Source organism: Pseudoliparis swirei, chromosome 15, assembly GCF_029220125.1.
Source record: "Pseudoliparis swirei isolate HS2019 ecotype Mariana Trench chromosome 15, NWPU_hadal_v1, whole genome shotgun sequence".
Lineage (NCBI taxonomy): Eukaryota > Metazoa > Chordata > Actinopteri > Perciformes > Liparidae > Pseudoliparis > Pseudoliparis swirei.
The window spans coordinates 13,213,915-13,226,456 of record NC_079402.1 but is presented as its reverse complement, the minus strand read 5'-3'; the positions used below and the strand labels follow the sequence as shown (position 1 = coordinate 13,226,456).

General features: G+C 41.8%; 2 protein-coding genes across 6 annotated transcripts in view; both read right to left on the bottom strand.

Moving 5' to 3' along the window:
* Nucleotides 1-2,336, bottom strand: part of bmpr1bb (bone morphogenetic protein receptor, type IBb) — a 55,270-nt gene extending 52,934 nt beyond the window's left edge. Inside the window, exon 1 of the mRNA XM_056432368.1 lies at nt 2,190-2,336. The gene's annotated coding sequence lies outside the window, so the exon portion shown is untranslated. The remainder of the gene's footprint in view (nt 1-2,189) is intronic.
* Nucleotides 2,337-3,026: 690 nt separating this feature from the next.
* The window catches only part of pdlim5b (PDZ and LIM domain 5b), a 31,836-nt gene continuing 22,320 nt past the window's right edge, over nt 3,027-12,542 (bottom strand). For all 5 annotated transcript variants that reach the window (XM_056432152.1, XM_056432156.1, XM_056432157.1 and 2 more), the window contains 8 exons: nt 11,105-11,259; nt 10,412-10,439; nt 7,600-7,766; nt 5,272-5,449; nt 4,903-5,083; nt 4,372-4,492; nt 4,169-4,284; nt 3,027-4,055 (listed from right to left, as the gene is read on the bottom strand). In XM_056432152.1, the coding sequence (XP_056288127.1) occupies nt 3,966-4,055; nt 4,169-4,284; nt 4,372-4,492; nt 4,903-5,083; nt 5,272-5,449; nt 7,600-7,766; nt 10,412-10,439; nt 11,105-11,259 (1,036 nt within the window). In that variant the 3' untranslated portion in view covers nt 3,027-3,965. The remainder of the gene's footprint in view (nt 4,056-4,168; nt 4,285-4,371; nt 4,493-4,902; nt 5,084-5,271; nt 5,450-7,599; nt 7,767-10,411; nt 10,440-11,104; nt 11,260-12,542) is intronic.

Genomic DNA, 12,542 nt, shown 5'->3' with positions numbered 1-12,542 from the left:
GAAAATACGCCTGTGTGTGTGTGTCTCTCGGTTGGTTTGTGTGTGTGTGCATGGAAGATTCAGTACAGTATGATAGTGTGTGGGAAGAACAGCCGACCACAGCAGAAATCAGAGAATGAATGACAGATGGAAAAGCCATACAGTATCTGTAGAAAGCCTTGAGATGAGATGCTGCTCGATCAGTGTGTGTGTGTGTGTGTGTGTGTGTGTGGAGGAAAAGAAGCTAAAGGAAATGGTCTCGCAGCTGGAAAAGACATAGAGCACAGTCGACCTGGGACTGAATTTTCAGTGCGTATGGTGGAGCTCCAGTATATCGAGAGACAGTCTGACAGTCCACAGACTGCTTACAGCTGCAGTGCGAGGTGATAAACTCAAACGTTCGTGTTACTTGGCATTCATTGGCACACAGTCCAACCCGAGACACTCCTCATTAACAAACAATCTGCCAAACCCTCTGGAAAAACCTCTTCTCCCCCCTCGGACATATTTGGTCATTACCTGTGCAGTCTTCAAATACTGCTCCCATTGAGCTTGTTAATATGCACCAAATATCTCTTCTCTGATTGGCTGGACTCATTTCCTGTAATTATAAAGAGCGGAAACTAGGGTGAGGGGTTGCAGCTTGCTAAGTTTAGCTTGTGGACAAACCCAGACTGCGGTATCCATGCATCAGTGTGTGTGTGTGTGTGTGTGTGTGTGTGTGTGTGCAGGTATGCTCACATGGACAGATGTTTCTAAGAGGAACTGGTGTCCTCCTGCAGAAGATGTATTCATTTCAAAACATTTTGTGACGTTATTTGTGTCATATTTAAAAAATAAAATAAACGTGCATATTCTGATTTCATGATTTACAGCAGTGTATAAAGTAAATAAATCCTATAATCAACTTGCAGAGTTACTTTATTATGGTTTCACAATTTTATTCAGCCATATTTCCATCAAGCTGATATTTTTCAAGCACGGAGAGAAGACCATTAAGAAGCTCACAAGTGTACAGACAGAAAGTGCTGTTCACTTTCAGATCTACCTTTTCCTGGATTACCATGGGCCAATAATCAACTCCATATCGTGAGGATCTCACAGGCCGGCCTTCATGCCCTTACCGTAACTCGGCCTCACATGACGAATGTTGGTATGTTTCTCTCTCACACACACACACACTAGAGTCAGTGGTAGACCACAAAGCGCTGCATTGCCATTCACCCTCACTTGACATGTCATCTCCTCATGACAGGCGTTACTCTTGCCAGGGGCAGAGCCAGGGCGAGGACTGGGTGGTGGTTTGATCGCTTTCTGTGCGTTTAATGTGACCCCAAAACACCCACTTAGCTCTGCTTCAATGGCCGTCTCTGTCCTGAGTCAGAGGCTGGCTGCTGCAATCAAAGACATCACCACAGATTTGCGGAAGATGCAGCAGGTTGTGCACTCTGGGATGCTGATGTAAACATCAGTGAGTCAGACATCACCTCTGATTCACAGACGCTTGGTGATCAACAGCAGAGCACAGAGAGGTTTTGTGTTATGCATTCAACAGTCAAATATTGCCATTGACGCCATGCCACTGTACACCGACTGGTGATGGAGTCTTTAGCGAGCTGCCAAACATGAACACAAACAGTGGGGTTTCTCTGTCTCTTCATAACTCACTGTGATATTTTCTCTGGAGCTCCTGCTGGACTTGCTGAGAGAGCTCTCACTCCCCCCCTCTCTCTCTCGCTCTATATATATATACACACACATACACACACACACACACCAGTACAGACATGCATGACTTTAACCAGTTCCTGTCAATGTCAATTAATTCGACCTACAAACTCAACTACATCTTAGAGAGATGCTCCCCCGGGTCAGACGTTAAGATGAACTAAGCAGCGATGAAGGCACCAATTACTGAGAAGCATCATCATCACCATCAGCATCACCGTCATCATCACAGCAACAACACTGACTGGAGTCCCGCTGGCCGCCCGCAGCTGCTGCCAGCATCACACTCAGCTTCGCACTTCGGCTGAATTCTAATGAAGCAGCGCGAAAAACAAACGAGTCCTCGGTCCCCTCTGGTTCCTCCGAGGGAAGCTTGATAATAATCACAACAGCAGCCGTGCAGCAGCTGCAGCTCGCACCAGACTGCTGCTGCTGCGGCTGGAGGCTTTTCTTTATTCTTGAAAGCAAAAGTATGTCCTTACCGTCTCCTTCTCGCTTCAGAAGCAGCTCGACAAGATCCCAGTTCGTCTTGATGTGAACTCTCGCTCTGGTTTATGTCATCGCGCGCCTCTCTCTGTGGGTCGCGGCGGACTTTTCCAAGTGCACCACGCGTTGTTTGAGGCTGGGAGATCTCGCGCCGTCGTCACCCGCACAGCTCCCACCTCTGAGGTCTTGGAGCAGTGCGCGTCAGTACTGCTCCGTTCCTCCAGGTACTTTATCTGCCCACAGCATTTGCATAACGACCACGCTTACTCAACGTTGAGTGTGCGTGTGTGTTTCCCTTAATCATAATAATGTTCCCTTTTATTAATCCCACGGTGGGGAATGTCTTCTCTGCATTTGACCCATCCTTAACAACTGGGGATTTGGTTCTTGCTCAAGGACACTTCAACATGCAGCTATGGGGCAGAGCGGGGATGAGCTACAGCCGACTTTCATTCCTAAGTAATGTGATTGAAATGAATTGTCATCATACAAGAAAGTGTATGTGTGTGTGTGTGTGTGTGTGTGTGTGTGTGTGTTTCTCCTGTCTCTATGGAGACGTGCACTCGTCTCTCTTCCTGCAGGTGAAGCTCATGCTGGTGCCTGCCTGCACCGCCTCTAGTACGTCTGACTAATTGCTGTCACAACAACTGATGTGAAATAAAATGAATACGTGATTTTCTGCTGGGCTTTCTTTGCAAACACAACCATTTAAAAAAAGCATTTGCAGGAGGAAGAGTTGCTTATTAATGGCCTCAAATAATATATTAGTGGTATATGACATACTAATAAGCTTCGATATCACTGTTGAACTTTTTTATATGAACTGAAAGTAATGGGAGGGAGAGGTGCTTTATTTATGTCCAATGAAAGATCCATTATACAACTACATGCACATTATGTTTTTGACAAAGAAAAGCTGAAATATATATTAGCATAGTTTTGTGTTAATTGGACAAATTCTATCACACATCAGAAAAACATGATCAACAAAGTCAACATGCTGGTGGGTAGAAAACAGCATCAATACTGCCACAGCGGAGGGTTCACTTCCTCCACAGCAAGTTTAATGAAGTAAAGTTGTTTGGTGGTATTCCCTGGACATATGATGGCCCTGAACTATAAGGATAACAAATCATAAACAACACCATTCAATCTATAGAGGGGTTGTCTCCATAATGACCGGACTTTATCATTTTATGCAGTTTTAACAATGAAACTTGACATGTAAAGTGTGTAATTTTCACACTGCTGTACACATTGGTTTTTTGTTTTTCTTTTACTAGGAATAGTTACACACCACACACATTTCTAACAATAAAAAAAGAACATCATAATATTAAAATTAGCTATTTTTATGCTGAAGGCCAGAAGTCTTTTGCTTGACTGCGCAATCCTTGCTTACAAATAAATAATGTACCCCCTTAATGTTAAATAATCATAAATTCTAAACCCTTCAATCTATCTATTAGCATAACCCATCAATATCTATTTATAAAATGTGACCCTGGAGGGGCTCAGTAGGTCATTGCAATAAACTATCCTACTCTGTGTGAGACACAAATGCCCATAAAGAGCTCAACAAAGCTTCAGCACACACATGTCAACTGGCAAAGGCCCAACAGTGTATTGAAACATATTCAAACTGAAATGACATAACAATATAAGAGCAAAAAAAAAGTGTATAGTGGAACCTCTGACCCAATGTTAGTTCTGAAAATATCTGACTGAAATATGAATTGCTGTAAAGGCCCAGTATGTTGATGAGAGGCAGGTCAGATGGCGACAGTGTGGGCATGTTTCTTGCACAACGGCTTGTCTTTTTTGGAGAAGAACGTCTGACCTTCCAGACTAGTGGAGCAGACCTGTGGAGAAAGGCAAAGCTATTCAGAGCTGTGTTGATCTTCACAATATTCTCAACATTCTCTTACTCGTAGCTCTCGTTGTTGGCGTGAGTGAAACTGTCTCCTGGACCTACCGCACACACAAAGCAGGTATCGTGCCAGGTGGATCCCAGAGCGTCCAGGAACTTGTCCCCTGCCTCGATGGGGAAGTCACAGCCGTGGCAACTGGACCCGAACATCTTGTAGTAGTCTGAGAGAACAGCATGTTGGGAAAAATGTTTGCACACATGGTTTTCTTTAAAACATTGAGTTTACTGTTTTGGGCTTCCTACTGTACCTATTTCACAGTATGGCTGTCCATCCTCCATGTGAAATGTGTTGCCTCTGATTGGTTGTTGGCAGCCAACACAGACGAAGCAGGACACATGCCAGGTCTGTTTCAGGGCATTCATGACTTCCTGCAGAGAGAGTTGAAGAAATAAATGAAGAACAGCGTGCTGGAGTTGTTACCTCAGGGCTTTGATTTGCTTTTAAATCCATTATAAAAGACCTGGAGACAGAATCTTTTGGTGCATGAACCAATATTTTGGATGTGTGGTTTGCACTGCACTTTGATCCTCGGTGTGTTCGCCTATGTTTTTTTTATCTGTTCACAATCACATTTGATTTAGTTTATCTTCCTGCTGCTTCCTCAGTGTCTTGGCCAGAACTTCCTTGAAAAAGGGATTTATTAATCTCAATTGGCCTCATCGTGGTTAAATAAAGCTTAAATAAAATAAAAAAGGACAGTAAACATTGTTTTTAGGAAACAAAACAAAGAATAGAGAATACAGAACAGTATAGACTTTGGCAGAGAACCGTCGCTCACCCCCAGAATCTTCTGCTGGCAGCGGGCGCAGGTGGGAGCGAAGAACTGCTCGTAGCAATGCTCGCAGTACACTTGGCCTCTCTCCTCCACGAAGCCGTTCTCTGCCAGCGAGGAGTGGCAGTGAGCACAGTTGAATTCCTCGGGGTGCCACGACATGCCCATGGCCACGAGGAACGGGCCCCTTGTAAGAATAAACAAGTGGCAGAGGAAATTAGAGTTACAAGGACATTATGCAAACATTAAAAAAAAATGTTTTATTTAGGAAAAATGTCTACATGGAATACGTTTTGCAGAATTGTACACTCGAATTGATTTCTATATATTTAACGAAACATTTTTCAATTGTTCCACAGTGCTGATATTATTTACCTGATGACATTGTTGCACTTGTTGCACATTGGGGTGCGAGTCCCGGCTGGGATGTGCTCCGCCCGCTGCACCACACAGTTGAGGTCCTGTGGATGTGGCTGCGGGGTGGGCCGATCTGGAGCTCTGGGAAGGTTGGTGACCTTGCCGAATGAAGGAGCTGCTCCACCCTTCGGGAAACCTAAACCAGCAGGAGAAGTGATGGCTCGGTATTCAAATGGGAAAAAGCTGTGTAATAGATAAAGTAATAGACAAACTATCCTTTCTAAACGTCAAAATGCTTGACATAATGATAATAATTTCATTCCACTGATCCTCTATTTTGTAGTTTCTCTGCATAACTTGAGCAGAACACATGTGCACAGTTTAAGTGTGTGTTGTGAGAATGATTTGATGATCTGTAACCTCCATCCTGACGCATGAGACAGCTGTGTTGGACAGAGCCACCCCACCCAACCCAGACAAGGGATACATTTGTCCCACTAAGAGGAAACAACACATTCCCAGAGTCAGAGGAGACACCTGGAAAAATAATCTACCCCCGCCCCCCTTTTCTCCTTTATCTCAAAACATATGGAGAGGATGCACCACATGTCCTTCTCTCTCCCAGTAAAAAGACACGTCCAGGACGGAGGTCTGGCCTGTTTCTCAGAGGGAGTGCTCGAGGGTAAAGACATTGGGGACAGAGACACTATTGAAGGAGAGCTCCGATATCAAAGACTTGGGAGGTCAAAGGACAAGAGCTCCCTAAATTACCTTGAAACGTAGAGCAAACAAACTGAATAAACAGAGCGGGCAGTAGCAGAAATGTGACAAGACTGTGTGAGTAAGTCCAAGAGGAAGAAAGATACTAGAGAGTAAGTGTGATGGAGAGAATATGGGCTCCAAGGAGGGACACAAAGATTCTTTCAGGCAAGTTTATTTAGTTGGATGATTTGAAAGGTTCTAAAATATAAATGATAAAAATTGCCCAACAGTTCCTGAGCAGGTGTTTATGCATGTGTGGGATATTTTTTAATGCTAATCCACTATTTTTAGAGTTCATATTTTCACCAAGTCTAGTCCAAGTATTCTGTATGTTGTGTATTTGTATTTATCCAGTACTCAGTATGGAGATGGTTTTGAGAGAGCATTTAAACTTTATTTTAAAACTTGTTCAGATATTTAACTGAAAATACAATGGCTTTACATAACTGAAAATACCAAAAATTGATAAACACATCACATTTAAATGAATGGGGTATTCATGGAGGGATTTATGCTGGAGTCAAAATATGTTTCAGTGACACCATATAGCCTTATCTGTGTGACAGTTGGCACGTTGAGGCGGATGGTGACAAGCCGTCTGTGGAGCTAAAAAAAAAAATCCCAACAAATCCTTTGGCGAGAGAAACGATTGGAGGCTGAGCCCCATTACATAATACAGAAAGTGAATATGTGAGTCCATCATTGCTGTTGTGCTGTATAAGGAAGATAAGGAGAAGAAGAAAACCTCCTGAATCAGAGCAGGACTGCATTTCTGTTGCGACTGTTCATTCTCACTGAACTCCGAGCGAGCAGAATGATAGGATAAACTATTACCTTTAAATTAAATCCCCAATGTGTACAATTTGTATGTGATTAAAGCATGTTTAAAAAATAAATAATGTAGCTTTCATATTGCACTAATTTCTTGCTTTAGAAGGTTGTTGCAGTTAAAGTGCCAACACTATTCATTCATGTCAATAAATGTAAAGCTCACATTCCACATATTCCGGTCCAGTTGCACATATGAGTTATGCGCCTGTTTACTTGTACTCAAGTGTGTGTTAACTTGATAAATAAAACAGTCAACAGAGAACCAACTGTGGGCTCTCCAGCTCTCTCCCTGTGGCACCTTTCAGCAGCTGGTTCTTAAAAAGGCCTCTCGGGAAATATGTTGGGGCACATAGTGCATCTGTTCGTGTATGAGTGCACACTTGTGTCTGAGCGCTGCTAATAATGAGCCCTTTACCTTTCAACAAATATTTACCCCGACCAGCTCGAGGTCTCGTGGCAGGGATCGCTGGATTTAAAGAGCAGCCTTCACACAAAATAAAATACATCATTCTCAATTTCACAATCTATTTAACTAAGGGGGTCTTGGGAAAAGCCACTAATATGAGCTCATTAACAAAATACCTCTGGATTTTATAGAGCTCAGAATCTTAAATGGCTTAGTGTCCGATATTAAAGCTGCAATAAATGTTATGGCTGAGCAGCAGTGATTTTAAAAGAATGAGACTGCCCTCTGTCGGCTGAAAGAAGCAACTACACAGTACACACAATGCACACACACACATGTTCCTCTACCTGGTGGACCTCCGGGCTGGAAGGAAGGCTTGCTCTGGGCCACTGGGCTCTTGAACGTGGAAGTGGGGATGATGTTGCCGTTCCTGGGTGATGCTGCAGATTTGGAAAATATTTTGGCTGCAGGCGAGGTGTGCAGGGCAGGAGGGGGGGCTTTGTCAACTGCCAAACTAGAAAACAGATGTCAATATATTGTCTATAAATCATAACAACACACACACACACACACACACATCTTCAACAAGTGCCATCTGAAGCCTGTCACCCATGTGGTATTATTTTCTTTGCCGTGCCAGCAGTTGAACTGAACCTCCAGTACAGACTCATACTTAGTGCGATCTGGTCGACTGCAAGTACACACGTTTACAATCAGTTGCTCTGAATCTCAGTGGCACATGCAAACAATCAAAATCATTATGGGGTACGTTCAAATAAGGCCACTGTCCATTTGGTTTGTCAATCCCGACACGAGGAAACAATTTCAGGTGGTGATGCCATCGTATCTGCTGTACATTTATCTCACCCTCCAATCCTTTCTGGAGATAACCAGTGGTATGATTCAAGTAGTGGTTATTGCTTTTATTCTCCTGAAACATTTTTCCCGTTGCAGCACGACATAGCTTAGTCGAAATGAGACGCTCTAGTGTTCCTAGTGCCCACCCCTCATTAAGTTTCACAGTTTTCATTTCAAGCTGAGCGCTCCTAAATGGAAAGCAACGAGTTGAAACGCCATAAAAAGGCTGAAAATGTGTTGCGTATGTTTCTCCGAGAGATTGAAAGCTAATTGAGTCAATGTTGTACTTGTTCAATACAGTTTGGTAGATTTAATCTGCTTCTCCAGTTATATTTAATTCTTCCCGTTAGAAGCATCCTTAATGATACAAACAGAGACGTGGGACATTTATTTAGGTGCAACAGGGCTACGAAGATCTCAATACGACACAATATTGTTCCCATTAATGTGGACGCTGTTGCTGCTCCGATAGCCGGTTGAGTAAAAGATTTGCTCCAACAGGTTCACAACTTCTCACCCTGAGGCTGTTTGGGTTTTCAGCAACAGCACACGCCATGTTACCAACAACACAGACGATTTTGCTGTCAACCAAGGATTTATGGTTTTCATAATTGACATAAAAAACATGACTAGAGAATTCAATGCAATCACCCACAGGTGTTACATCCACCGTGGGAGTACATTTAACAGCAGCTATAGACAGATTGCTTTTGTGTACTAAATTCAAAAGATGAGAAACCTGAACCGGTTTAATGGAAAACAGATCATACCGTGTTTAAATGTATGGTAAGAAGTGGTTCTCATGGTTGAAATATATAAACACTGCAGATAGCGTACATAATTCATATTGGATGGTATATTGGTGTCAACGCTCAAATTAATACTCTACAGGCATTTTTTACCTGCACAACTGATAACCTCATATAGACCTTCAGCTGTGGGACTTCTCTCATTTAAGCTTACTTTTGCTTGGCAAGGAGAAAATAAAGAATGAAAGATTAAGAAAAAAGCAGAGCAAAAGCAGAAAAGTAAGAATAGTTTATTGAGGTAAAATCATTAAAAGCTGAAAAATTAAACTTCTTTGGTTAGTGAAGGCAATAGAGGAAAAAGACAAATAAAGACAAATTAAGTATAAGATTACAGGAAGTGTGCAGGGCAGTGGAGGCTTGGACATAAACAATATGTTACAGAGAAGTATGCATGTACACTGCGATACAATGACACTTTTACTTTATTTACATAAATAACTAAATATAGCAGGATAATACATCCCTTAAAACACATTTGTATTGACGTTTTACATGTGTTGCTTAAATTTGTGAATAAGGACATATAAGAAGTTATTATATAGTGTGCTAAAATGAAGGCAGGATATGTGTTGGTATATGAAAAAGGGAAGCAATGTATTTTTTATAATGGTCAAAATATAATAAATAAAACATTACATTTGTGCAACTGCAGATTAAGTGTGTGTGCTGAAACATCATGATGCCAATCCCTCAGCTTGTTGTACTTGTGTCCTATAACTTCTGGGTCCAACTTGTTCGCTCCGATTTCCCCCATAAAACAGGGTGAAAGGAGAGAAATGAAGAGAAAGTTGAAAAAGTTAAGATTGTAAAAGAAAAGTAAAAGATCACACAAGATTGATAAATTAGAAATAGCAAAAGCAGCACCAAAAAAAATACAAAACACAGTTGAAGATGAATATAGAACAAGAGACATTTTCCTTGCAGATGTGTAATAAATTATAAACCATGGCAGATGTGTACTAAGCCCTCAAAAGCCCTCACAAACAGAGAGCAGGAATCTCCTTCTGGAGTTGCTGCTATTACCCACAATATAACTTGCTTAGCCACAGGTTCCAGTGAGGGACGCACTGATTGGTTGAAAATCTGCTAGGTAAGGCAGACTGCGTTTATTTGGATTAAATCGATTAAGACTGAGGATGGCGGGAGCAGCCTGCGCCGAGTCGATGGCTGTCAGTCATCTTCTCCTGAGAGTTCTCACATCGGTTTATCCAAATTAAGCCTTAAATTAAGCCTTAAATTAAGCCTTTGATTAAGCCTTTAATTAAGCCTTAAATTAAGCGTGATACTGTGGGACTATAAGATCAGGAAATCAGGATTTACAGGGTATGAATCTAAGGCTCCAAGACACACGAGTGCTTTAAGGGACAACTCTGAGTAAGAAACCTTGATAAATCAAAACATTATTATTATTATTATGAAACACAAAAATACTCACAGATGGAGAGTGAACCACAATCAAATTTGATTATATAAAAAAACACCAACCACTTACCTCTTTCCACTGTTCTCTGGAGCGGGCTCTGCAACAGTGAAAAAGGAAAAAACACCAATGAAAATAAAGTCAAATGAAGAATAAAAGGTCACACTGGTAAAAACAAAGCTGCTACTGGCGGTTGCTCCATCTTGTTCCGTGTTCATCTCGTCAGATCTAATCTCTGCAAACGAGAACCTGCTCAAACTTCCTGGACATATTCCCAAATTGTTCCCAGCTGCAGAAACAGCCGGCACATTGAATATATGTCCAATGTGCAAATGACATGGTGTATTACACACCAGTCTGGTGACATCATGTGGCAGAAAGAGGCTGTTCAATCTCTCATCTCACTTCTTTATAATTCTAATGACCGGGTTACAGTAAATTACTTTTTGCATAGGTTGAGCAGATCCATGCACACATTCACACATCTTCTGTGAATGTCAGGAGACCCTCTCTGATTGGGTAACCATCGATGTCACCTTTAGTCAAAACAATCAATTAAAAAATACATTCAAATCTTACACTGATGAAAGCCTTCTTAAAGTACTATAACTAAATAAAGATTATAAAGCAGGGACATAATTGAAGCCATTTAAAGCGTCTAAAGGATTACCATCAAATTGGGAACCTTTGGATAAATCTGTCATGTGCTTCGGCCTAAAGTTGTTTGATTGATTTAAAAGGAACTGACAACAGATCGCTACACACCATTTTCAGTGCCGGTGAGCTGAGCCAGGATACGGAAGGAGCGGGACTGGGAGGTGCCGGTTCGCGAGTTCCAGTCCTCTGTGTCCTCAATCAGACGCTTCTTACTGGCATCGCTCAGTGGGGACGCGTGATCCTCGAGCACCACACTGGGTTTCCTGTGCAGTCAGATCAACCAGAATGATGTCTCAGACATGGAGCGACTCTGTGGTTTAAAACCTGGATCAAGGATATTTATTTATCACTGCTAAAAAACAGCCGTTCAAACAATCGGCCAGTTTGTAGATTAGAGATTAGATAATCCTTTATTAGTCCCACTGTGGGGACATTTCAGGATCACAGCAGCGGGTGCACATTAGAGCAGTAATAAAAGATCACAATAAAAATACTAAATACTAAATATACAGAGGAAACTAAATATATACACAAGGCAGTGACCACACGTAAATACAGTAGTAATGACCAACACACACAGTCCTCATATTATTGTACGATGCGGTAAGTGCAGCACAATGGATCATGGTTGCAGCTGGTAGATACAATGGCATTGACCCAACTGCAGTTAGATTTCACAGTGACCTCCTCCGTTTCGCTAGCTGGAGGTGGACTACTGCAGGTGAGCAATTAGAAGGTAGAAAGGGAAAAATGTGCAAAGGTAGAAACAATTATTAAAAAGTCACATTAAGTGCTCAGCAACATGTATGACTGCACTGTTTTAAGTCAAGAAAGTGTTCTGCCCGAGACTTACTTAAGACTTCTCTGAGGTTCACTATTAAAGAAGGAACCACAGAGTAGAGGAGGAGGTCGGCCAAATAACAAAACATCTTAATTGATTAAACAATTAAATATTAAAACTGAGAAATTACACCGTTTGCAACTTGATAACAGTGAGTGAAAGATGAACGTGACAGTGACCCCATCTCACCACAAGGTGGGAGCAGTGTGCTTTGAAACTGAAAGCTCACTTTTTCTTCCTGAAACAACTTGAGGTTTCACTAGAATGCATTAATATTGAGGTTAAATGTCGACTTCCACAATTTACTTCAAGGGCTGTTCCAAACTAATCAATTATACGTCTGTAGTATATTTTCATCTACTGTATAATATCAGTTTATATGAAACCTACAAGTCAGCGCTCAAGGTTCAAGAATCATATGACATGCCTGAGTTGGGGTTTTTAAACCTCTGAAAGTCCAAATCAACAACCCAGTGTGTAAACAAAAACCTGCCTGTGAGGCGATTCTGCCTATCTGTGATTGGACCACAAAGGCCGGGATCAATGAGTTTCTCCTGCCTGTTGGGTATATTATGAGAAGCTGAAGACATGAATATTAGACTTCTCTCAATTCGGCATCCTGAGAATCTCCAGGCGGTCCGGACGTCTGTTTCTGACCTGTACCTTTGAGAATAAACTAAATACTCTAAAAGTGCAGTGTCTCTC